The sequence below is a fragment of the Octopus sinensis genome, linkage group LG6, assembly GCF_006345805.1.
Source record: "Octopus sinensis linkage group LG6, ASM634580v1, whole genome shotgun sequence".
In the NCBI taxonomy this organism is placed as follows: domain Eukaryota; kingdom Metazoa; phylum Mollusca; class Cephalopoda; order Octopoda; family Octopodidae; genus Octopus; species Octopus sinensis.
Genome location: NC_043002.1, coordinates 106,063,173 through 106,089,461, shown reverse-complemented (window position 1 = coordinate 106,089,461; position 26,289 = coordinate 106,063,173). Strand labels below are relative to the sequence as shown.

Here is a 26,289-nt window from a genome sequence, read left to right as displayed (position 1 = left end):
GATGCCCTTCCTGACACCAACCACTTTACAGTGCACTGGGTGTTTTTTAGGCCGCACCGGCACAAGTGCTTTTTATATGGCACAAGCACAGGTGCTTTTAATCTATCCTTTTACTAAAGTTTTCCATATTTACATTGTTGTTTGTGTTAGAGCAATTAAGATCAGTATATATCCCTTATCACTGACCACATGGGGAGTGAAATGGGGAATAGTCAAACTAGATTTATCTAACCAGTCAGGCAAACTCATGAAGTTGTTTTACCAACTAGGTTATCAGATTGAAAGTCTTCCATCACAGATCTGCTCAATTTGATTATGCCTGGGGCTAAATAGCACTTTTGATCACTGATCTGCTCAATAAATCACGGCTCTTCTAGAGTTAAACAACAACACATTTGACCACAGATCTGCCAAATCTGGCTCATCTAGAACTAAATATCAGTATATTTGTTCATTGATCTGCTAAATCATGGTTCCTCTGGGGTTAAATAATAAGTCTGTTCTGCACAGCTGACCACCACCACCCCAACACAAAATGCTTTTGACCTAAGCTGGTTCAACACAGTTGCAAGTTGCTTTAGTAAGGTTTGCAACAGTTGTTTCTATGATCAGTTGTCCACTCAGGTAGTGACACTTATGTTGTGTAAAGAGGGTCCATGACATGAGTTTATGCCTTAGTCCTGCAAACGTTGATAAATCATTAACACAGAGTTTATATATCAAATATTTGACACACTAATTAAACACATATAAATGTGTGTGCGTGCACGCGCATGCTAATTCCTAAGACAATAAGGCTTACATATCCAAAATCATAGTATTATTCAGACTTCTGGTGAATTGTAGACATTAGTAATTTAAGAAATGACCATTATATTACATTCACTGAGCTTTTGAGTGAGTATGGGTTTCTTTCACGTCAATTGTTCTATATTATGTACCTGGTCAATTGAAGAAAGTAATGTTTGAGAAAATATGCAGGCCTTGCTTATTTCAAACTTAATAAACATCATCATCATCATCATCGTCGTTTAACGTCCGTTCTCCATGCTAGCATGGGTTGGACGGTTCGACCGGGGTTCTGGGAAGCCAGAAGGCTGCACCAGGCTCCAGTCTAATTTGGCAATGTTTCTACAGCTGGATGCCCTTCCTAACGCCAACCACTCCGTGAGTGTAGTGGGTGCTTTTTACGTGCCACCTGCACAGGTGCCAGGCGGGGCTGGCAACGGCCACGGTCAGATTGGTGTATTTTATGTGCCACCGGCACGGAAGCCAGTCGAGGCGGTGCTGGCATCGGCCACGAGTCGGATAGTGCTTTTTACGTACCACCAGACCAGGGATCCTGGCTGGTTCAATTCGATTTCGATTTCGCTTGCCCCAACATGTCTTCACAAGCAAAGGGGGTTGGCAAGGGTGCCTGTCGTACGGTCGCATTGGAGTATTTTACGTGCCACGGCCACGAGTCGGATAGTGCTTTTTACGTACCACCAGACCAGGGATCCTGGCTGGTTCAATTCGATTTCGATTTCGCTTGCCCCAACATGTCTGTACGCATATATGCATTCTACATATTTCCAAGATGTATCAACTACAATCAACAGAACTAGATTAACCTCATTTTAATGTCCACTTTAGTTCTATGCTAGTATAGGTCAATTGATATTCATTGAACCAAATTTTCTGTGGCTTGATTCCCATCCTCTCACACAAACTCACCTATTTTCAAGTAAGTTAATAAACACATCATTTAACGTCCATGTCCCATGCTAGCATGGGTTGGACATGAGTGTCCAGTTCATATAACTCAGAGCAGCCAGTGGCATGTGTTTGGACAACGAAGATGAAGAAAAGTATACTAAATACCATACAGGATAAATTTTTGACTCATAAAAAAACTAATCTTTGCTACTTATGAAGGCAAACCAATATTGAGCAGCATTTGCAACCAGCAAGAGAAGGGAAGATAACTCTCAAGGAATCAGCAGTCAATCTGCTGAATTAACAAGCAATTAAAATAAGGCATTTTTGTTCTGTGAACATGTATTTCTGCTTCAATGAGTGCCTTTACATAACATTGTCATACCTCCACACCAGCCAGGCACAAGGCTTACACACACAGATTGAGTAATGTATATATAATTTGTTTAATGCAATCACTGTTCTTATGTAATAGGAAGAGTTTAAAATAAAATTTTAAAAAAACAATTGAAAAATTCAGCAACTCAAAACAACAACAAAAACAATGAACATCAACAATATATCATAATCATCGTTATTGTCACTAGCAATGACTACTTCAAACAAACCAAACTATTTTCAGTAATATTAGTAAACATAAGCTCAGAGTACATTTGTAAGCAGTTATAAACTGGGTTTATGTTAGTAGCTTGAAAGAGAAGGGAATAGATAGAAAGATGGATAGATAAATGAAAGAGAAAATAAAGCATGCAATTATATATGCATACATATATACATATATATTATATGCATACATGTATTCACACACAAATATATATTATGCATACATATATAGATACATATTTATACAGACACATACATGTATAAATAAATATATATATATTATATATACATATATATATTGTATATATTAGAATTATATATTTATATATATATATATATATATATATATATATATATACATATATATATATATATGTATGAGAGATTTGGGCATGGGGGTTGTTTTATAGCAGAAGCTTCAAAATTTTTTAAGGCTAACTGATTACTACTTTAACACTATATGTCTATCTATTTCTCTATCTATCTAGATATCTGAGAGAAAGAGAAAGAGCTTACAACAACTACAACTACTACTACTGCTAATTTGACAGGGAGGACCAGCCAATCAGACAGAAACTGCCACTAGAAGGTCAGTTCAACTAGGAACTAAGAATATATACATATATGTGTATATACACTTATGCATATATGCGAAGTATATATGTATATATATATATTTACAGTCGATGTGTATTACATATAGATATATACATATACATGTATATACACAGGCTCACATACACACACATACATACATAATGTATATATATATATACATATATACACTCATAGAGGATTGAGTTAGCAACCTAAGTGTGTTTTTGTAGGGTTATAGAAAGATTTGTATATGTACAAGTCTGTGTTTTTATATATATATATATATATATATATATATATATATATATATAAACATGCCCGTGTACAGATGTGTGAGTGTGTGTATGTGTCTGTGTGTTCATACCTGGACCTCTGCATCTTGGGTTTACTCTGAGATACTGTTACCAAAGTGTGGTGGTCATGGGGTGATAGAGAGAATTACGGAGAGGAGGAGGAAATTTGGCGAATGTATTGCCAAATAGTAACAGTAGTTTGGCAGCAGTAGTAGTAGTAGTAGTAGTAGCAGTAGAAATAGACTCTGGTCACATATAATGGTCAAGTGACCCTTTCAGCTCCCAGACAGCTTGGAAGGGGTTTTATCTGAAAAGAAATGTCCTTGGAGAGGTCAATATTTCGGAACTCGCAATTTCTAAGATCAATAGTTATCATTATCATTTTTATCATTATTCCCTATTTATTAATGTGTGTATATATATATATATATATATCAGCTTGTCTATCTAATAGCCTGTCAGCATCTATTTATATCTAACTGCTGTTCTATTTACCTAATGATCTATCACTAAAATTAGCTACCTGTTTGTCTGCATGTGTATATGTATAAGAAGGCCAGCTTTGCTCTGAATTTCATAGTATTATTAGCTAATAGGCAATGATTGACTTTCAGAAGGGAGCAATAAATGAAGAAATGAAGGTCCCCTCTAAGTTCCAGCAAGTTAAAGACCCCTGCGAATAATTTCATGATGTGAAGCAGATGAGATATAAATATACACCTGGCTAAGATGTTTGATCTCTGCAGATAATGTCACTTTCCTAAACTAAATTGGCATTTCTTGTTGCTGAATGTTAAGCAGAGCAAGGAAATGTCAAATACATTGCTCTGTCAGAAATGCAAATTTGAATACATGACTTCATTATGAAAATAGTCCAATACCCTATGCACTTAGCCATCCCCGCCCCTTGTTCCATACTTATGCAGGTGACATCATAGTACTTCTGCCACTGAGGTACCTGGATTCTTTCTTTTTGTTTTCCACGTCTGTCTTGGACTTTATACATGCAGATATTTTCATGCCGATCTATGTCATTATTCAGCCAGCCTCTCTTTGGTTACCTGCTTTTGCCTTCCAAAGAAGTGATCATGGTTGTATTTGTATGTAACCCAGTCACTTTACTGACACGGTCAGCCCACTGTATTTGTTGTCTTATTGAGTCTTGAATTCTAACTTATTGGTTTGGTAATCCTTCCATGTTATGCCAAACATTCTGCAAAAGCATCTTACTTCAAATACAGTTAATCTTGTTTTGCACATGTCCAGTCTCACATTCACATAACACAACTGCATTTATCATATATTCTTATATTTGAAGCATATAGAAGTGCCATGGATTTTGACCTTATACCACATAAAATGGTCTTTAGAAGTGCAATGGTGTCAATGGGTGCATTGAAATACTGCATTAGTAAGAAAAATATATGAATTGAAGCCCATTCAAAGCTATGTTGCAACAATGCATTTCATTTCCAAGCTACAGTCTTACAACAGTATGTCCCTTGTTTCCAAGCTTGAGTTACATAACAATACATCCTTTGTTTCTTCAAGGCCATTCATTCAAGCTAGGAACACAAAATACACCTGTTGTTTTCAAGTGATAACAATCAGGCAATTACTGCAATTCTATTTAAGAAGCTCAATAAGCTCAGCCCAAGTTGTAATCTCAAGCCTCTTATGACAAGGTCCAGTTATGTACTTACATGCTCTAACCCATTAACATTTAAACCAGTCATATCCAGCCCAAATATTCAGCCGATTTTATGACTGGCCATATACAGCCTCTCACACCTACCCTATAAAGTCGTTCTAAAAATAAATAATCATAGCATTGAAATCTAAAAGTTATGAAACAATGCATGGGTGATTCGAAACAATGCAAATAAGCATTACATTGGACAGAGTAATCTGAATGCTAAAGGGTTAATGGAGTGTCAAGTGCTTCTTGTCTCACTGATTGATTACATTTTATTAGAAGAGATAAACAGTTTGACAATGGTGAAGCTGAACAAGAGTCAATGAGGATGGCATTGCAATTTTAAGCTTGACAGAGTCATTAGAGCATCGAAGAAAATGCTTCGTAGCTTTTGTGCTGGTACTCTATGCTCTGGGTTAAAACCATACATATGTCAACTTTGACTTACATCTTTCAGGGACTGATAAAGTACCTGTGAAATACAGGGCCCAATTTCCTCCCTCTCTCAGAATCAGCAATGAGTAAGTGCAAGATTGGTGCCACTCCTATTTTTTTATGTACAAAACCTCTCAAAACCTGTTTCCATGAAACTAGGTGTCTGGCAGAATCTATGGGAAAAGGGGACCAATGAGTAAGAAACAGATCTAGACATTTATTTCTTTTTATATTACAAGAAAATGTGTCTTTGACCCCACTTCTGAGTTTTCTAGACTTGTGGCAAGAGGTTACTCTCATGTCAGACACCTGGCCACAATGTTTACAAGAGAGTAGACACCCATGGACCAGGTAGTGGTGCTAAACTCAGTATCCAGTGAAAATGGTCCCTTCAGCACTTTCTACATGGTTTTGGTACACCAAATTTCACTCATAAAACTTGGTTGGAAGGAGACATTTGAACAAGGTGTTGCATGGTGAGATTGAACCTGAAACGACTTAGCTGAATAGCAAACTGCTTAATCACACAACTTTGCTTCTGCCTATACCAAGAGTAGCTAATTCTCAATGGAGAATGAGATATTTTTCCTACAGCATAAATTACCAGACGATTCATTCTGTATAGATGGCCACATAGTCACACAGTCATTGGTTCGAATTCCCACATCTGGATTTTGGTAACTACTCTTATGCAAAAGTTGTGGAACTTTCTGCTCAGTACTAAGGTTAGTAGTGTAGTTTACTATCACATAATGGAGTATAATATGTGAGTATAATATAACTAGTAACTAAAATGTCTAATATATTATAGCTCATCTGCTTGATACCATGAAATCTCTGACCAGCAGTGTTTCCAATAGAAACAAGTGTAACTAGAAAACCCACAACGCTTTAAAGAAAGTACTCAAAAGAAGCCCTTGAAGGACCTTGTGACTGGACTGCTTGTTCTACTATAATTAGCAGGTAAATCTCTTTCAGACATCCAAAACAACTATAGTACAAAACTGTCACAAACTAGGATAATACATAAAGCCGCGATAAGAGTCTTGAACTAGTTTATTAAGAACATTCAAATATTAAGCTAGTACAATTATCACTAGTGCTACAACTACTACTAGTACAGGTAATAATAATAATAATAATAACAGTAGTAGTACTAGTAAACAGTGTCTTATTTTATGCACTCACCAGTTTATGATTAATCAATTCAATTTGTTTGTATTTCTTATCTTTCCTTTGTTGATTTCTAACATCTAAATACTATATACACTCCTTAATAGATATAGATATGAATATGGAATAAAAAGGTTATGTATATATAATGGTATAGATATATTACAATATAAAATAAAAAGCAAATATCAAACAGCAAAAGAAATTTCAAAAAATTAAAATCAGAGATTCTATATTTACACACACACACATATACACACACACACATATATAAATATACACACACAATATATACATATGTATGATATATAGCATTGTATAATATATGTACATATAAAACATACACATACATTATATGATGATATATAATATATATATATATACATACTATATATATATTACATAATATATAGTCATCATACTGTATGCTACATTATATATGTAAAACATGTGTATATAACACACAATATGATATAATCTATTTATACAATCTATATGTAAAATAATATATACAGGATGATTATTTTTTTCCAAGTTTATCTTTCCGGTTTGAGAAAGTATAAAAAAACACAAATGAATTAAAATGACAAATCAAAAATAAAAACCAAATACAAAAAATAGCTTAAAACTACAACAACAAAAACATTAGCAACAAAAATAAGCCAAAAGAAGAGAGAATGGGTTAAGTTATTGTAGAAGTGGATTTGTTATAAAAGTGAAAGAGGGCATCCATATGAAATGATAGGGTCTGCTGGGATTTGAACACGCATAGCTTTAAGCAGAATATATTCAACAGTTTCAGTTATTGAATTTTATGCATTAATAATTTCTAACATGGTCATAAAGTTTTTGGTTTTTTCAGAAAGCATTTAAACAAATAATTAACAGGTACTTCGTTTCATTAAACCTTGATGGATGAAACAGCAAATTGACTGCAATGTAATTTGAACTCAGATACTGTGGTATGAAACTAATCACCTCTAGCTGATGCTCTAGTGATCCTGTCAATATAAGAAGAGTCAGTCTATTTGATGGACTTTAGTACTTCACTGCTACTTTATCATATTGACTCTAGATGAATGAAAGACAAAGTTGACCTTGGTGTGATTTGAAATCACACTGCAAAGATCCAGAAACCCTATGCAGTAATGATTGTTTCTAATTTAGGGTATAAAAGCCAGCAATTTTCAGTAGAAGGGGCTGTTAGTTGATTACATTGACCTCAGTATTAACCTGGTACTTTGTTTTATTGACCCAAGAGGGATGAAAACAATGTTGAACTTGAGAATTGAATCCAGAAAGTAAAGTGATGAAGCAAATACCACAAAGCATTTTTGGGGTGCTCTACCAATTTTGCCAGTCTATTGCCATTGCAATAATGATTTCTGTTATAATGATAATGATTTTGATAAGGATTATTTTTAGCTTTGGCATAAAGCCATGTATTTTTAAGGGAGGGTGATGGTCAATCTTATCAAATCCTACACTTGAATGGTATATAATCCTTGGAAAGATTAAATATGAAAAGTCAGCCTTGATGGGATATGAATTGAGGACGTACAGAAACATAACTAAATACCACATGGCATTTCAATCAATACTCTTCTCATTCAGCCAGTTACTGTATTTAAAGATATAAAGAGCCAAACTCCCGTGTGTGTCTGCGTGCACACACATACACACACACACACACCAACTGACAAAATATCTTTAAAGATGTATATTTGTAACTTCTATATTTTAAGAACATGTATATTTTTTCAGAATTTCAAAAAGACATATAAAAAAAATTAAACTGGAAAATACTAGAACTTGTTGTAAGGGGAAGAAGATAAAGAAAGTGGGGTGGGGAAAGAGAGAAAAGTAGAGAGGGAGTAAATAAAGAGAAGGAGTATGAATATAGAGGGAGGGAAAGAGAAAGATTATACAATGCCTTTAGGCATCTTGTGTGATGCAGAAATATTTGCATACAAGTACACAGATAAAAACACTATTATACACACTCACAGACACACAAAAGCACATGTACACATGCATATGTGTATGCATACATCTGCTTATATATATTATGGCTTTGTCATATGACAAGGGCAGTAAACATGCCATAGGGCATTTGAGACTGGCAGCAGGGATGCAAATTACCATCACAACAAGCTGACCTTGATACATACAACAAAAGTGAACTCTGCTGAAGTTATCCAAGAACCAAATCATGGATTGAGTTGATCAACCAAAAACAGGTGTAGGCCACCCAACAGGCTTCCATTTGCACAAACTGCCATGCGCTGGGATTGAACATGGAAGCATAGATGTGAAGTAAATTTTTTTGTTTTTTCTAGAGATGGTAGAGTAAAGGTGAAACTTAGTTATTCTATTGCACGGTTTTAATCTTTAAATACAGACATCATCATCATCATCGTTTAACATCCATTTTCCATGCCAACGCGGATTGGACGCTTCGACCGGGTTCTGGGAAGCCAGGAGGCTGCACAAGGCTCTAGTCTGATCTGGCAGTGTTTCTACAGCTGGATGCCCTTTCTAACGCCAACCACTCCGCAAGTGTAGTAGGTGCTTTTTACATGCCACTGGCACAGAAGCCAGTCATGGCGGCGCTGGCAACGGCCACGTTCGGGTGGTGCGTTTCTACGTGCCACCGGCACGGGTATCACAACTACAATTTCCATTTGATATTTATTTTGATGTTGATGTACTTGACTCAATAGGTCTCCTCAAGCATAGCAGGTCATGTGCCACCTTCTTAAACAAGAATGTTGTTGACAGTAACTTCGAAGTTTCGGTCAGGAAGTGATAAAAAGGTAGTCAGGGTGTTTTGTCTTGACTTGCTATAAAGTTAATTCTTATTGGGTCAAAGATGTTATGGGCAAATTATTGAACTGATCCCCTTATCCACCTAGTATAAGTACTCCATTTTAATATTCTCTTTTCCATGCTTACAAGGGTCAGACAGAATTCACTGGAGTGCATTTTCTACAGCTGGATGTACTTCCTGTTGCTAACCTTTATCTGTTTTCAAGCAAGGTAATATTTCGTCATGGACAGACATATTTTCATGAAAGGTCGGAAACAAATAACACTGAAGTAACGCTCTTTACAATTATCATGTAGTTTTAAGACAAAGACAAACACACACACACTTCTTTCAAGTTTTGCCCACCAAATCCACTTGCAAGGCCTTGTTTGACTGGGGGCTATAATAGAGAATACTTGACCCAAATGCTATGCAGTGGGACTGAATCCGAAACCGTATGGTTGGATAGCAAACCTCTTAACCACAAGGCCATGGGAACAATAAGTAGATGGTGGGGAGAGAGAGTAAGAAAAAGGGGGTAGAGAGAGAGATTGGTTGAAGGGGAAAAAGAAAGATACACAAATGCACAAGCACACATACAGGAGGTGGAGGGAGAGATAATTCATTGGCCTCAGGCATCATGTCTGGTGCTGTAGCAATTTTGCTCTGACAAACTTGCTGCTTGAAGGTAGTTTAATATTAGTTCTTGTAAGGGATAACAAAATTGGGAAAGATGGCGGAAAAGAAGGCAAAACTAGGTTAACTCATTATCACATTCATCTCTATTACTATTGCCACCATCACCACATCACCCTCGCTACCATCCTTTCCACAATCATGATCACCACCATAATCAATCTCAATATGAGAAGATAAGACATTAACAGGAGTGGAATGTGCTGGGAAAAGGCAGCAATCTCCTTGATCTTCATTGCCATTAGTTCCTGCCTACCAACCATACACAAATCCTTCCTTGGATGATGGGAAAGATGGTGGTGGTGATGGTGGTGGTAGTAGTAGTAGTGATGACAGTCATGATGATGGTGCTGTTTGTAGCAGTGGTGGTGGTGGTAATGTTGATGAAGCCGGGGGGGGGTGGCTGGTGATGGTGTGGTGTGGATAATGCTGGTGCTGGAAGTAATGGTGGCAATAGTGCTGCTGCCCACAATACTAAAGGTGGTGATGATGATGGAAGTCATGGATATGTGTGTGTGTGTTCAGTGGGCTGGAATCATTGTTCTGCCTTCTCCCTGTCCCTGGGTCCATCTCCACCACCACCACCACTTTTTGTCAAGCAACTCATTTCTCCCAATTTATTTTGCTCTTACTGTTATACTACAACACATACAAGCATTATTTCCAGCTACACTACACGACAGCCACCTGTACTACCACAGTTCCTACCACCACTACTGCCCCAATCCCAGTTGTATCCCAACTTACCACTACCAATTATCAGGTATATTAACAGCACTACTACCTAAACTGCAACCAACCAATAAAGTTAGCTTCTATGCAGTTATGTGATCTACAACAGCAATTAAATCTCACTCAAATCATAAATAAAAGAATGACACACAGGATAGGAAACTGCAGGATGGTTAAGTCACACCACAGGTCACTTAACTAGAGCTAACCAAGGGCTAAACAGCACCTCAACTATTGTGTGCAGGTGCACCCAGGGCATGTGATTAAATCCACATTACCTTATTTTCCTTTAGTGCATGTTCCAGTATGGAAGATGGCTGTTGATGATGATCATAATGAAACAGCACTAATATTTTTATCATTGTATACAAACACACATCACATCTTGGCCTTTTGTCAAAAGATCAAAGTGTATTATTATTGCATACACATTACTTTCATTACAATAAAGCTTTAAGTCTGTTAACATAGTATACTTTCATTAAAGCTACTGAATTTCTGCAGTCCTAAACTTTCTTTCTTTTTGTGTTTCATTATTGGAAATATAGAATGTTACCATTTTGTAATATACCAATAATTTCAAAAGCTTTTATTACAAAAAGTATTAAGCAGACTTCCATATATTAACATCATGTAAATTATTGCCAAATATACTGAATTCGTTCTTTCTAAACAAGTCTCACCACATAAATTCATATAAATTGCTTGAGACTAAGAACAGACTTTTTAATAGTCATGTGAGAGGGATGATATCTATAAAAATGCTGGTTGATTGGTGTAATTTGATGAGGCTATATATGGCATGTAGGAATTCCATTTAATATATTACTCCTAACTTCAAAAAAGTCAAATAAAAATTCAAAGTTATTCAGTAATGTAGCAAATAAATTCAAAAAAATGTAAAAATGTTGTTGAAATCATGAAACAAAAGAGTTCTCAGCAGTGATATTTCCAATAATGAGACTGAATAACAGAAAAGAAATTAAAACTACGAAAAGTCAATAGAACCCAAAAACCAATACCTTATAAACCTCAAGTGTTTGCTTCATAATACTTAGTAAATATTAATTTTTAATACATTTTAGAATTTACTGCTCCATACAAAGTGATATCTTCCATCAAAGTAGACAGGTTTCATTTAAAACTAAAGATACGTCTCACTAAACATTAATTTATGTCACATACATGCATACAATATATACACACACATACACCATAAGAGGTAAAAGAAAAAAAGCACACTGAAAAGAGATGGTTTCAGTAAAAGTCATAAATAATCGTGAAATTGTGCATATTTTATATCACCAACTGATGCAAAGTAAACTTTATTCATTGCTGATTCCCACCACACTTGGAATTCTGTAGCTTTATATTTATTTTATTATCATTATTATTAGTTTTGTAGCAGGTGTTGCAGGCCTTAATTATATTTTGGCTTAAGTAATCTATTTCTGTGAACTTGACAAAAATCAACATAGATTTTATGGTAAAAAATTCATAAACCCTGTTTTTAGCATTTTCCTTTAGTTTTGTAGGTTCATCATGTAAATTATTGCCAAATATACTGAATTCGTTCTTTCTAAACAAGTCTCACCACTTTCCTCAAAATTCCTTGTACTACAATGTATGCATTAAGGAAAATTACAAAGAATAAACTTGTGCATGTTATCATTTAGTAGAAGTATATGTTTGAATAGTTTTTATTTGCATCCACAATTAAAAATTAATCATCCAAAAATTTTAAAGCAATACAGATAAAAGTGGGGGATATTTTTGTCCTTTTCCGGTTCTGGGTATTCAGTTGACGATAAGGCCATGAGTTCAATACCTGGTAGTATTGAGCAAGACATTTTGTTTTACATCACTCCAGTCTACTAAGCTGGCAAAAGCAAGTCGTACCAGTATTTCAAAGGGTCAGCCTTGTCACTTTGTGTCAAGCTGAAACTTCCAAAAACTACATTAAGGGTATGCATGCCTGTGGAGTGCTCAGCCACTTGCATGGTAATTTCACAACAAGCAGGCTGTTTCATTGATTGGATCAACTAGAACCCTTATTGTAGTAACTGATGGTGTGCCAGTTGTCTATCTTTGAAGGTCTACTAATGTAAACAGAATAAGAAAGAGTCTATTTGTATATGTGTGTGTGTGTGTGTGTGTGTGTGGTCCAGCTGAATGGTGGAGGGGAGTTAGAGGGTAATAAAGAAAATTGACAAGGGAGAGAGAAAAAGACTCAGTGGGAGAATAAAGAAAAAAGAAAAGGCAGACTAAAAGCTCAATCTGATCTGGCAAAATTTCTACAGCTGGATGCCATTCCTAATGCCAACCACTCTGAGAGTGTAGTGGGTGCTTTTACGTGCCACCGGCACAAGGGCCAGTCAGGCTGTTCTGGCAACGACCACGCTCAAAAGGTGTTTTTTACGTGCAACCTGCACTCGACCGCGCTCGAATGTTGTGTATATGTATATATGTATAGTTTAGGACAATCAGTAAGTTGTCATAACAGTACTCAGCATTTCAAATGCTGGAGCTAAGAGCTACGATGCCTTCTCATTGGCTATTAATGGCAATAGACGCTATAAAAGGGAAGTTACTCTAATAGGTAGGAAAAATATAAAAGATAAAAAATACACACAACCATATTCTCACAACACCTTCTGTGTTCATAACGTACACACTCACACAAACATGTATATGTACATGTCCATAAACATACAAACATATATGCATCTAATGCCATTAATAGCCGATGAGAATGCATCGTAGCTCTTTAGCTCCGGCATTTGAAACTCAGTACTATTATGACAACTTACTGATTGTCTTAAGCTCTACATATATATAAATATCCTCTATTTACCTAATATCAAGGTCTCATTCTTTTGTTGTCACATTATTATTATTATTATTATTATTATTATTATAATATATCAATAGATAGATGTGCATGCATATTTGTTCATAAGACATACTTGAAAAACATATATTTATATGTAAAAGGAAAATCATTGAAATTGTGTTAATGTGATGTGTCACTTGAATATTAAATTAAAGCACAAAATGAGACTTTCTCTTCAAATTAATTTTCTCCATCTATATAGAACAGGTAATAGTGAGTAAGTGTGTGTATGTGTGAATGGAAAGTAAATTTGAAGACAGAAAGACCTGCATTAATGTATGTCTGCAAAAATACGCTTGCACATATTGATGTAATGTATGTTATTGACTAATCATGTCTGCATAAACACACGCATGTGTATGTATCCAGATAGTTAGGGATGGGAGGAGAGTAGAGACAAACATGTTTGTGAGGAGAGACTATAATGATGTCAGCCAAAACCCAACCCTTACACTAAACCACATGCACAAGCACCTCCTGTTCACCCCATCTTCCATACTTTCTGCTAACTCATTGAAAAGAAACCCCTACTGTGAGGTGAACTTGAACCAGCTTCTTCCTGTCTACAAGGAAGTCTGATTGGATACCTTATTGATTCAGCTACAGTGATATTAGGAAATTGTTACCATCATCATCATCACTACCACCATCCTCATCATCATCATCATCACCACAATATTCCACCACCATTATCATCATCACAATGTTACTGCACTATCTAAGCACCATCATCACTATCATAAAACTATAAGTCACTACCACCACAATATCTCACTACCATCAATAAACCACTATCATCATCACCATCCATTCAATGCACCCCTCCCCACCACATCTCTAATGTTTACTACATTAACTCAGGGTATCAAGGGAGCCTCCAAACAGTCATTCGATTTCCTTTGATTTCCCCTCGAAGCAGTTGTCATAATCTTCTTGAAATCTTACTCTACAATCTTAGAAAATGAGACACATAAATAACATAGACCCAAGTTGTATCAAAAAAAAAAAAAAAAGAAAGAAAAGGTCATGGGTGGAATATTTTTGGTCGTAGGTCTGACCTTGTACAAATGTTCTAGTGAATATATATATATTTTCTGGTATATTTATATAACTAAACTTATCATTTTAACACCCACTTTTTTCATACTTGCATGTATCAGATGGAATTTATTGAGGCAGATTTTCTTCAGCTGGATGCCCTCTCTGTCACCAACCCTTAGCTGTTTCCAAGAAAGGTGATATTTCTCCATGGCTAGACATGGATAATGAGAACGAATAACATTCATTTACAATAACCATGCATTGTCAAGGAGACATAAACACCACACACACACACACATCTTTGAACTGACTGATGATCAAAGGCAACCCATTTGTGAGCATCCTGTCTTTTTTATGAGCCTGTAAGAATATTATAGGCACATAGAATTAAACCATTGGATCATAATTTATGTTGGGAGTCGTGTGAAGATGGTGGTGGCTGTGCTGTAACAGTAGTAGTATTGTTCATGGTTATAATTGTAATTGTTATAGTAGTTGTAATGGTGATGGTAGGAGTAGTGGTAGTAGTTTAGTGGTAATATGTTGTAGTAACCCAATAGTGTGAAGGTTTGTTGTCCCAAGAGGTGGCAGTTGAACTGGTTGCAGTAGGAGATTGGTCAGCCATGAGTAGTGGTAATTACCACTGTTACACACACAGGCCAAGGGTAAAGGAAGAGCGTTGTGGGGTTACCATGGCAGTAGTGAAAATAATGACGATGATGCATGTGTTGCAGCCAGATATGCTTTAAACACCGCTTTTGTTGAAACACTAGCTTTCATATGGCAAGAAGCAGGGAACCCATCCTATACCCCTGCTACACATATATAGCTAGTGGCAGAGAACCCATTCTTCACTCCTGCAATACACACCTTATAATTGGAGAACATGAACAGACAAAATGCAAGCATGTACACACGCAATAGTAAAATAGTTGCAAATATATACATAAATTATGTGTGAAAATGTGTATACATTTGGCTTAGGGTATTGGCGTTAATGACATACACTCTGTCCATGACCACAAGGTGCCCAAAGCCAGCTAAATATAACAGCCAGATCTCACTCTAAATCTCACCCTATCATTTTAGAAAGGGAAGGCTACATGTGTGTTCCAGATAATTCAATGATGAGTGCACTGTATTTTAAACAGGCAGGATGGTCACATCTGGGACACCCTTCATCAAACATCTGCTGGGTCAAATTTGACCTGGGATTAAATAACAACTGATACATTGTACTGACGTCAGCTGGAGCCATTGCTCATTTATCTGCAGTTAACATAGAATACAGACATTACCAGACACACCTGGCTAATCCAAACACAAAGACACACGCACACACACACAGATAGACAAACCATGCAATGTTTTAATAAATTCATAAAGCACAGTTAGAAAAAAATAAGACTCGACCATCTTCCATTTAGGACAAAAGGAGAGGGGTGATCAAACCAATGAGAGAACAGCTATATGGTCACATGATATGCAAAGAATAGCAAATAAAGCTTCCAATAGTATTTCTTGTTAATCCTCATTATAACACTGTGTGTGTGTGTGTGTGTGTATATACTCTTTTACTTGTTTCAGTCATTTGACTGCGGCCATGCTGGAGCACCGCCTTTAATTGAGCAACTCGACCCCGGGACTTATTCTTTTGTAAGCCCAGTACTTATTCTATCGGTCTCTTTTGCCGAACCGCTAAGTAACGGGGACATAAACACACCAGCATCGGTTGTCAAGCAATGCTGGGGGGGGGGGCAAACACAGACACACAAACGCATATATATATATACATATATACGACGGGCTTCTTTCAGTTTCCGTCTACCAAATCCACTCACAAGGCTTTGGTCGGCCCGAGGCTATAGTAGAAGACACTTGCCCAAGGTGCCACGCAGTGGGACTGAACCCGGAACCATGTGGTTGGTAAACAAGCTACTTACCACACAGCCACTCTTGCGCCTATATATATATATATATCAGGTAAAATTGGAAGAAATGTTTAGTTAGTATTTATATTCCTTTACATTCTTAGTTCAAATCCTGCTGAGGTGGACTGTCTTTCATCCTTCAGGGATTGATGAAATAGAATATCACTGAAGTATTTGGGACAATTAAATCTAATGTACATCCCACCAAACTTTGCTGTTTCTTGTGTGCTCTTGTTAGAAATCACTAGTAGAGTACTACTCCAAGTTGGCAGCACTATTACAGACAATAAACCTTGATTAGAGGCATTCATCTACAAGAGTCATGTCTTATTAAGGCACATTATGGCCCTAAATTATGACATTATTTCAAGTACCTTTTTCATTTTAAAGAGTAATTCTTTTAAATACTTTGTGTTTAGTTATGTCTATATGTTCAGAATTCAAATTCCACTTGGTTTTACTAAGTGGTGGACGGGTGTAGTAGTGTGAGTAAAAAAACATGCTTCATAACTACATAATTTTGGGTTCAATCCTCAGCATGTTGCACCTTGAGTGTCTCACATCACAGCTTAACCAAAATTTTGTAAGTGAAATTTGTTAAATGGAAACTGTGAAAGCCTGTTGAAAGAAGTTCTGGTTCTGGGTGGTAGATTTACTCTGATGCCTGGTTTAACAAGATCACCTGGATCCTGGGTACTTCTAACAATGTCCACTTCATTGCAATGATTTAGGATTGGTCTCTGATGTGAAAACAACTTACTCCTTTCCTACAACCAGTGTCAGGGACCCTAAAAAGAGCCATAGGGTCTGCCTTTCCCCCTCTGAACAAATGATGCAAAAATACTTTAAAATATCAAAAAATTCTCCCAAAGCTGATAAATAGAATCAAATACAGAGATTAATATAGTTGACAACCAGACCCCATCAGTGAGGCCTTGTGTATGTATCAGTTATTATTATTAACTACGAGGGTGGTTGAAGTAGCGAGCTGGCAGATTTGTTAGAAAGTCAGAAAAATATGTTAAAAATATTTTGTAGTGTTGCTTCTAGTTCTTGACACTTCTTGGTTCAAATTACACTGAAGTCAGATTTACCCTTCACCTCTTCAAGGTTGATAAAATAAAATACTAAGGGTCAATGGTATTGATTAATCCCTTACCTTCAAATTGCTGGCCTTGGGCCAAAATTTGAAACCATTATTATTCTTGACATAGATTATCTTACAAAAGCAACAAAATTAATTTTTTAACTCCCTTTCAAACTCTCTTCTCCTGTGACTCATGCTCTCCCATATGAGTAACGAGTACTTGATTATGGTTTTTCTAGTGATAAACGGATGAGAAAATTGTTCTCTCAGGTAAATCATCTGTGATTAATCCTCTAGCATTTAAACAAGCTAAACCCGACCCAAATATTCTATATGTTTTATGCTCAAGCCAGTCAGATCTGGCTTCTTATACCAACTCAAAAATGTCATTCCAAAAATAAACAATACCATCATTGAAATTTAGAAGCTATGAGTTAATGCATGGTTAATTCAAAACAATGTAAATAAATAAGTATTACATTTGACAGAATAATGTGAATGCTAATGGGTTAATGTAATTAAAGATTTTTTAACCCAGCTGACAACAATACAAAGAAAGTAACTACACAACTAGTGAGAGTGGCAGAACTGACTTCAGTTTATGAGAGTGATGTCAGTGGAAGCATTGCAAAATGTCTGTCATTTAAGATAATCTATCTATAGCAGTGCTTCATATTTGATGGAAATTAACTTATTTTCCTATGAAAAGATCTAAATGCTCTCAAAGGCAAACTTAGTATATTGGTGGTACCCTAGGAAGAACAGGGCATAAAAAATCCAAACACCTGGTCTTCAGTAATGAGACAGACCCAGTGTTGATAACTCTCACTTGGTATGTTCATATGCAACTGTTACCTATCATTTCTTATTACCAAAAGTATGACGTTTACATTCCATACTACAAAATCGCCAGCTGTCATAGATTAATACAGCCGCTCATTGCAAACGCTCTAATCAAATTCTTAAAAATCCTTGAGCTCTTACTACCAACGGTCATATTAAATAGATTCTTTTTGAACATTCACGACAACACAACAAATATTTTTTATCTTTTTAAGAAAATATAAGGTTTTGACACACAAAAATAGAAGCAAACAAACAAACAAGAAAGAAATCTAAAATGAAAATGCAAGAAGTCCTACATACCTCGATGTCTGTTTGTAGTTTTATCAAACATAAGCATAGCATCTTCAACCTGAGAGGAATAGATAGGGAAATGGTATTTAATATGATGATAAAGATCAGATGACATGTTGAACATAAGGCAAAGAGAATGCATGATTGTGGGTTGTATAAAGGTGAAAGAATAAACTGGCTGAAATAAACTTTTTATTCCATGCAGATGCTTTAGAATTTTTTTAATGAACATTAGTAAGGCTGACAGCCTTGCCACTGGTAGGGACCAAATGGTGAAAGTTAATTAGTCAAGTTTTTACACTGAAGTCTAACCTTTCAATGCTAATCTACAGGAGACCACTTCTGTTAACATAGCCAATGAATGAGACTCTCCATAGTCCCTAAATAGCCATCACATTCTGTCTTAAAACAGGACATATTGAATAATGCAAATGCAGTCTCAGATGTAAAAAAAAAAAAAAAAGATGGTTATTGCTGGAACATCTTTTGAGCATAAGTTGGCTTGATCAGGACAAACTTATTTAACTTGAAATTTTCCTTTCAAATTTTATATCACAACTTTTGGAAGTTATGTTCAAAACACTAGTTTTAATTTTATATTTTATCTTTTACTTACTTCTGTTACTGGACTGCGACAATGCTGAGGTGCTGCCTTGTTATAAGTTAGATAAATAGACCCCAATGCAAGCCACATAATTATTCTATAAGTTATAGGGAAATAAATCAACGCTGGTTGTCAGTTGGTGGAGTGGGGACTTGTGCACAAAGGCACACATGCACACAATGTGCTTGTATGCAGTTTTCATCTACAAAATTCACTTTCAAGGCATTGATTGGTCAGAGCTAAAAAAGATTCTTGTTCAAAGTGCCTTGCAGTGGAGCTGAACCCCAAAGCATGAGGTAGCAAAGCGAGATTCTTAACCACGCAACCATGCCTATGCCTACGCTGGGGTTAGTCCTTCCAGCCTTGTCCACTGTAGAGCTAAGAGGTGAAGGGACACTACCCGCCCTTTCTGGTCAATAAAGAGGAGAGAAGAAGGCCAGGCAACAGTAATGAACTAGATATCCACTGCATGCGCCATTATTATAATGGGAACCATAGAGCACACTGCAGAGGTAAGGAAGAGGGAGAATAAAAGAGAAAGTGGAGTGGGTGAGGCAGAGAAAAGGTGAAGAGAATATGAGGATAAGAAGTGATGCTGTTAGTGTGGGAGTGAGGTGGGGAAGAAAGAGAGAGAGAGGGGTGGGGTGAACTGTGGAAGGAAGAAAGAGAAGAGGTAAAGGAAGAAGCAGACAGGAAGGCAGAAAATGAGTAAGAAGTGGTGGAGGCAGGAAGGATTGTTAAACAAGCCACAGGACTTTCTAGAACAATTAAGACTGATGTAGTCTACAGGAAACCAATAATACACACACACACACAGAGTAACAGAAACCAGATATATCCTCACTACACACATACAGGCTGACAAACCCTGTTACACACAAACCTCAAACATGGATATACACACATATATGCCTGTGTGTTTGCATGTATATATTTGTGTGTGTATATATATATATATATATATATATATACACATCCACCAAGTATACACAAGACAGGTGTGTACATTTGACACATACAGAAACCTCCCACTGACATAAAACAAATACACACACACATCTAGCCCTGAAGCTAGGGAAGGAAGAAGAGACAGGAGATTTAAGTGTAATATAACTGTCTCTCCCACCACAACTCCTGCCACTCTTTTCCTTTTTTTTTTTTTTGTAGGGATTCTTTCATACCAATCTTCTTTTTAACCTATTCTTTTATTCCCTCAGCTCCTTGCACTCTTCTTCCAATATTCATTCATGTCTTCTTGCCTGGCCTATTGTCTTTACAAACAAACACTGAACAGATATACAGAGACCACAGCAGCAGGAGAAGGAAGGAGACTACTGCTGAGTACAACAGTAGTTTTGTAAGGGGGTAGATAGATGGGAGAGTGGCTGGTCCCTTAGGGGTCAGACATTCTTAACAAAGAACAATTGTGTGTATTTTATTGAGTATGTGTTAGGGGAGTGTCTTTCCTCTTTTTACTATTTTCTCCCTGACTTCCTTATTGGTTCAGTTTCTTCTTCAGTAAATAAATTCACTGCTAGTTCCCTGTTTTATGAGTTTATATATATATGTGTGTGTGTGTGTGTGTGTGTTTATATATCTATGTGTGAGTGTGTGTGTATATGTATATATGTGAGTGTGTATGTGTATCTATCTATCTATATATATTATATTATATTATATATACCTCAGCCTTATTAACCTTCTAGACTCCTTTACTAGTTCCTGAAGATAGTCCCACACAATCTAAAGAAAGAAGCCTCTATGCTGTCATTCAGACAGCTAGAAATAACTCCGAAATCTTTCTCAAATTACAAACTACTATCTTAGCGAAATAGAAAAAGGAGTGAAGAAAGACTTTAGATTATATAATTCCTTGTAGATAATGGTGGGAAAAAAAGGTGGAGTGATGATAAAAATAAAAACCATCATAGACATCTCATTTGATATTATGAAATAATGATTATTTTAGATAGTAGCAGTAGTATAGCCCCTATTCAACTCTGATCAAGCAGATGTCAAACCATCCAAGCTGTAGGGTGTTATGTCATTTGAAACTTTAACTGCTGTTTCTTGTAGGTCAACCATTGGCTCATGGTTTGGTATTGTATAGATGCATTTATTTTGTTACATGGCTCCAGTTTCATAGGTGGCAGTTTTAGACATATCTCTCTCTCTCTCTCTTAACCCATTTGTTACTGACTCACCTGAGATGGCCCCCTTGTGCTGGGCACAAACTTCTTATTTTAAAGTGATCTAAATTAAACCCTTTCAAAATTTCATGTTAATTCATACCGGCTTAATAATGAATTATTTTACTAAATTCTTCATTATGTACAAAATTAATTGAAAGAAGGGTAGTGTATTTCAACAGAAATATGATAACAAAAGAGTTAAGTGTTTTTCTCAGCAGACAGACAGACAGATACTAACCAATGACTGAACTGCCATTAAGAACTGAGTGGGATCTATAAACAACCTTAAAATCTTGGCACTATTTTCCCTTCCAAGATACATTTATGGCATAAATTTGCAGTTTTATACAAAAACAAGTTACAGCGAGTGACATGTTTCTTATTTTGATGTTTTCTTCCCCAATCCACTAAGAATGTGAAGTGGAACATTTCTCAGCCATTCAACCATGAAGTTAACCATCAGTGCAGAAATATATTTGACTGAAAGTATATATATATATATATATATGTATATATAGACGCCACACACACCTAGCATCATCAGATGATAGATAGAACCAGACACTCCAACTATATATATATATATATATATATATATATATATAGACACCACACACACCTAGCATCATCAGATGAGAGATAGAACCAGACACTCCAACTATATATATATATATATATATATATATATATATGTATACACACACACACACACAAGTAATCTGAGACATCACTTTAAACAATGAAAATCTATCATGCACAGATGAATTTTAGAAATACAATCACATGAGATTGTTTACAGGCAATACATATAAAAACATGCACTACATGTGTGTGTGTATGTGTGCATGTATTTATATGTTTGTGTTGAGATGTATATAGTATGTTTTACTAGTGCAAGAAATTTAATACAAAACTTGAGCAACTAAAATTGTGGGTAGCATTATACTTAAAACTTAAAAAAGATAAAATATATTACAAAATTTTTATGTACAAAAAGAGAGTGTTGTACAATGCTTGATATTGCATAGTACATACATAGCAGTATATATCCTCATTATTTACCATCTATTTTGCATGCTGGTAAGCGTTGGAAAATTTGAAAGGGGCTGGCAAATCGGAAGACTGTGCCAAGTTCTACAGGCTATTTGGCAGCTGGATGCCCTTCCTAATGTCAACCCTTTTATGAAGTGTACTGGGTGCTTTTTATGTGGCACCAGAACTGGTGAGGTTGTCACCAAGTAATTTGCAAGACAAGACCTCTCAACTGAGTGGGGGAGGGTAGTATAGCGGAACAAAAATGTGTCCTGCAGTACAGAAGAAACAGGATTACATCAGCTGGAGAGAGAGAAAGTGAAGTGAGAGATAAGATGGTGAAGATGTGACAGGGTGAACACCCAAGCAACAGTGAGGTGTATATAGTGAAGTGGACAAGAGATTGGAAATGGTCGGTTAGCTTATGAGATCACCAAAGGAGAATAGGAGATGGAAGGGAAAATATAGTGACTGGGTAGAGGTAGGGGCTATTAGGAAGATATATTGTGGGGAAGAGATTTGACAGGAACATGTGTGAAGTAGGTCTGTGAGGGAGTATCAGAGAAGGAAGAGGAATACAGGGCGGTGATTATGGATTGGAAAAGTGGGATGATGGGAGGCATGGACATAAAGGATGTCTTCATGGCCTCAATATTATCTGGATGGGTCTTCTAAAACACAGCAAATTAGCAATTGTCCTGGTCCTTTGTTATCTTTTCCCCTGAGGCTCTAATATAGTCTGGGACTATAGTAGAAGACAGCCAAGTTGGTATACAGTGGGATCGAACCCAGAATCATGTGATTGGGAAGTAAGCTTCTTGCCACACAGCCACGCCTGCACCTAATACACACACATTCATGGCTGTAAAGTTTACTTTAGGACCATGTGGTTTTGTTCCATAGCATGGATACTATTAGCTGATGTCCACTGGTAGGTTTTGTAATTGAGATGTAACTGATATTTCTTAGTAAGTGGACAATCACAGAGCTTCCCCTCCTTCAGTTAACTGTGTGCATGTCTGATTGCATACACACAATCCCTAATGTATATCTATAAATCAAGTCCCAAAGTGCATCTACTTGCATGTATGTGTTTATGTGTGAATGGGTACTATAAATTTGGTCAATGCCTATGCCACATGCATATGTAGTTGTCGATATATGCCACATGCAGGAAACTAGGTTATTGTGTTGCTATAGAAACATGTATGTGTATGCATGCATGCACTTGTAATAGCATCAACAACTGTGATCATGTTTGACTACACACACAGAAACTACAACTAAACAGAGAAAAAAATTGCTCTAAACCATGTTAGATTATATTGTCTGTTTCTGTTTAGCCCAAAGTCAGATCTTATTAAGCTAATATATGATCAAATGTGTCCTAATTTATTTTATTTCATTCCTCTTTTAAACAGTAAGATACATTTTGCAGGAATCTGGCTGCTATTTCTAGTAAATTGAACAACTACATAGAAGAATCACTAGTTGGCTCATATGTATGTGCTTATGTTGTTTATACATTTAACAACTATATGCATTACACGTCTAGTGTGTGCATGTGTTCATATATGTGGGCAAAACTAGGTCATTGCATCTTTTACATGCATCTTTGAGAAACTAGGTCACTGTTCAACTGCTGTGTCGGCAAATGAGTTCGTTCACCAGAGCTCCACATGTAATTGTGTACACATATCTGCAGAATAGACAACACTGCACGTGTTTTCTTTGGTGTAAGGCAATCAGACATGTAGGGAAAGTTCTTCACATTTCTGGGTGCTATTAAATTCCATGTGCATGCATGTGAGAGAGAGAGAGAGAGAGTGAGAGAGGAGAGAGTGAGAGAGGATAGAGAAAGAGAGGATAATAAAGAGAAAGAGAGGATATAAAGAGAGAGGAGTTAAAGAAGAAAGAGAGAAAGAGTGTGTGTGTAGGTAGTAAACAGGTATGTATGCTAATGTGGGCATGTCTGGACATATGGTAAGCCTTAAAAAGAAAAGTAGATGTTTCCAACCCAAGCCAATACAAGAAAACATATGAAGGTGGTGTTGATAAAAGCTTGCCCATACATGTGTGTGGGTATATATATACACATACAAAATCGTAGCTGTGGCCAGTGCCCCCTGACTGGCTCCGGTTACAGTGACACGTAAAATGCATCATCTGAACGTGGCCGATAACAGTAACCCGTGACTGGCTCCCTGTGCCAGTGGAACGTAAAAAGCACTATCTGAATGTGATCGATGCCAGGCCCGCCTGACTGGCTCCTGTGCTGGTGGCATGCAAAAAGCACCCACTACACTCTCAGAGTGATTTGTGTTAGGAAGGGCATCCAGCTGTAGAAACATTGCCAGATTAGATTGGAGCCTGGGGCAGCCACTGGCTCTCCAGACCTCAGTCAAACCGCCCAACCCATACCAGCATGGAAAACGGACGTTAAATGATGATGATGTTGATATATATATATATACTCTTACTTGTTTCAGTCATTTGACTGCGGCCATGCTGGAGCACCGCCTTTAGTCGGGCAAATCGACCCCAGGACTTATTCTTTGTAAGCCCAGTACTTATTCTATCGGTCTCTTTTGCCGAACCGCTAAGTGACGGGGACGTAAACACACCAGCATCAGTTGTCAAGCAATGCTAGGGGGACAAACACAGACACACACATACATATATATATATATATATATATATATATATATATACGACAGGCTTCTTTCAGTTTCCGTCTATCAAATTCACTCACAAGGCATTGGTCGTCCCGGGGCTATAGCAGAAGACACTTGCCCAAGATGCCACGCAGTGGGACTGAACCCGGAACCATGTGGTTGGTTAGCAAGCTACTTACCACACAGACACTCCTGCGCCTATATATATATATATATATACACGTGTATGTGAAAATTGCATCCATCCTTAAAATTCTGACTTAACCCTTTTGATACTAATCTCTCCAAAATTAACTCTGGTTCTCTGGTACAAACTTCCTGATTTTTAAGTAATATAAATTAAAGTTTTCTATTAAAATTTCATGTTAATTTATGTTCTGAACATTTGTTAATAATGACAGAGTCATTTCACTATATTCTTCATTATTTCTGAAATCCACTGAAACAAAGGTGTATTTCAAGGAAAATATGGTTCACAAAAAAAGTTAAAGTGTATCTCTTTACTCTTTTACTTATTTCAGTCATTTGACTGCGGCCATGCTGGAGCACCGCCTTTAGTCAAGGAAATCGACCCCCAGGACTTATTCTTTGTAAGCCTAGTACTTATTCTATCGGTCTCTTTTGCCGAATCACTAAGTTACGGGGACGTAAACACACCAGCATCGGTTGTCAAGCGATGTTGGGGGGGACAAACACATACGCATATATACATAAATACGGCGGGCTTCTTTCAGTTTCCGTCTACCAAATCCACTCACAGGGCTTTGGTCGGCCTGAGGCTGTAGTAAAAGACACTTGCCCTAGGTACCACGCAATGGGACTGAACCCGGAACCATGTGGTTGGTAAGCAAGCTACTTACCACACAGCCACTCCTGCGCCTATCTAAATTATGCTAGCATAAAAAAAAAAAGTCAACAGGAAACCATTAAACAAATACACATACATGCACACATGACAGGACTTC

At 36.7% G+C, this 26,289-nt stretch overlaps 1 protein-coding gene across 1 annotated transcript in view; it reads right to left on the bottom strand.

The window, feature by feature from the left end:
* The window catches only part of LOC115212906 (RNA-binding protein Musashi homolog 2), a 217,096-nt gene that overhangs the window by 84,374 nt on the left and 106,433 nt on the right, over nt 1–26,289 (bottom strand). Inside the window, exon 5 of the mRNA XM_029781723.2 lies at nt 18,831–18,879. Within this exon, the coding sequence (XP_029637583.1) occupies nt 18,831–18,879 (49 nt within the window). The remainder of the gene's footprint in view (nt 1–18,830; nt 18,880–26,289) is intronic.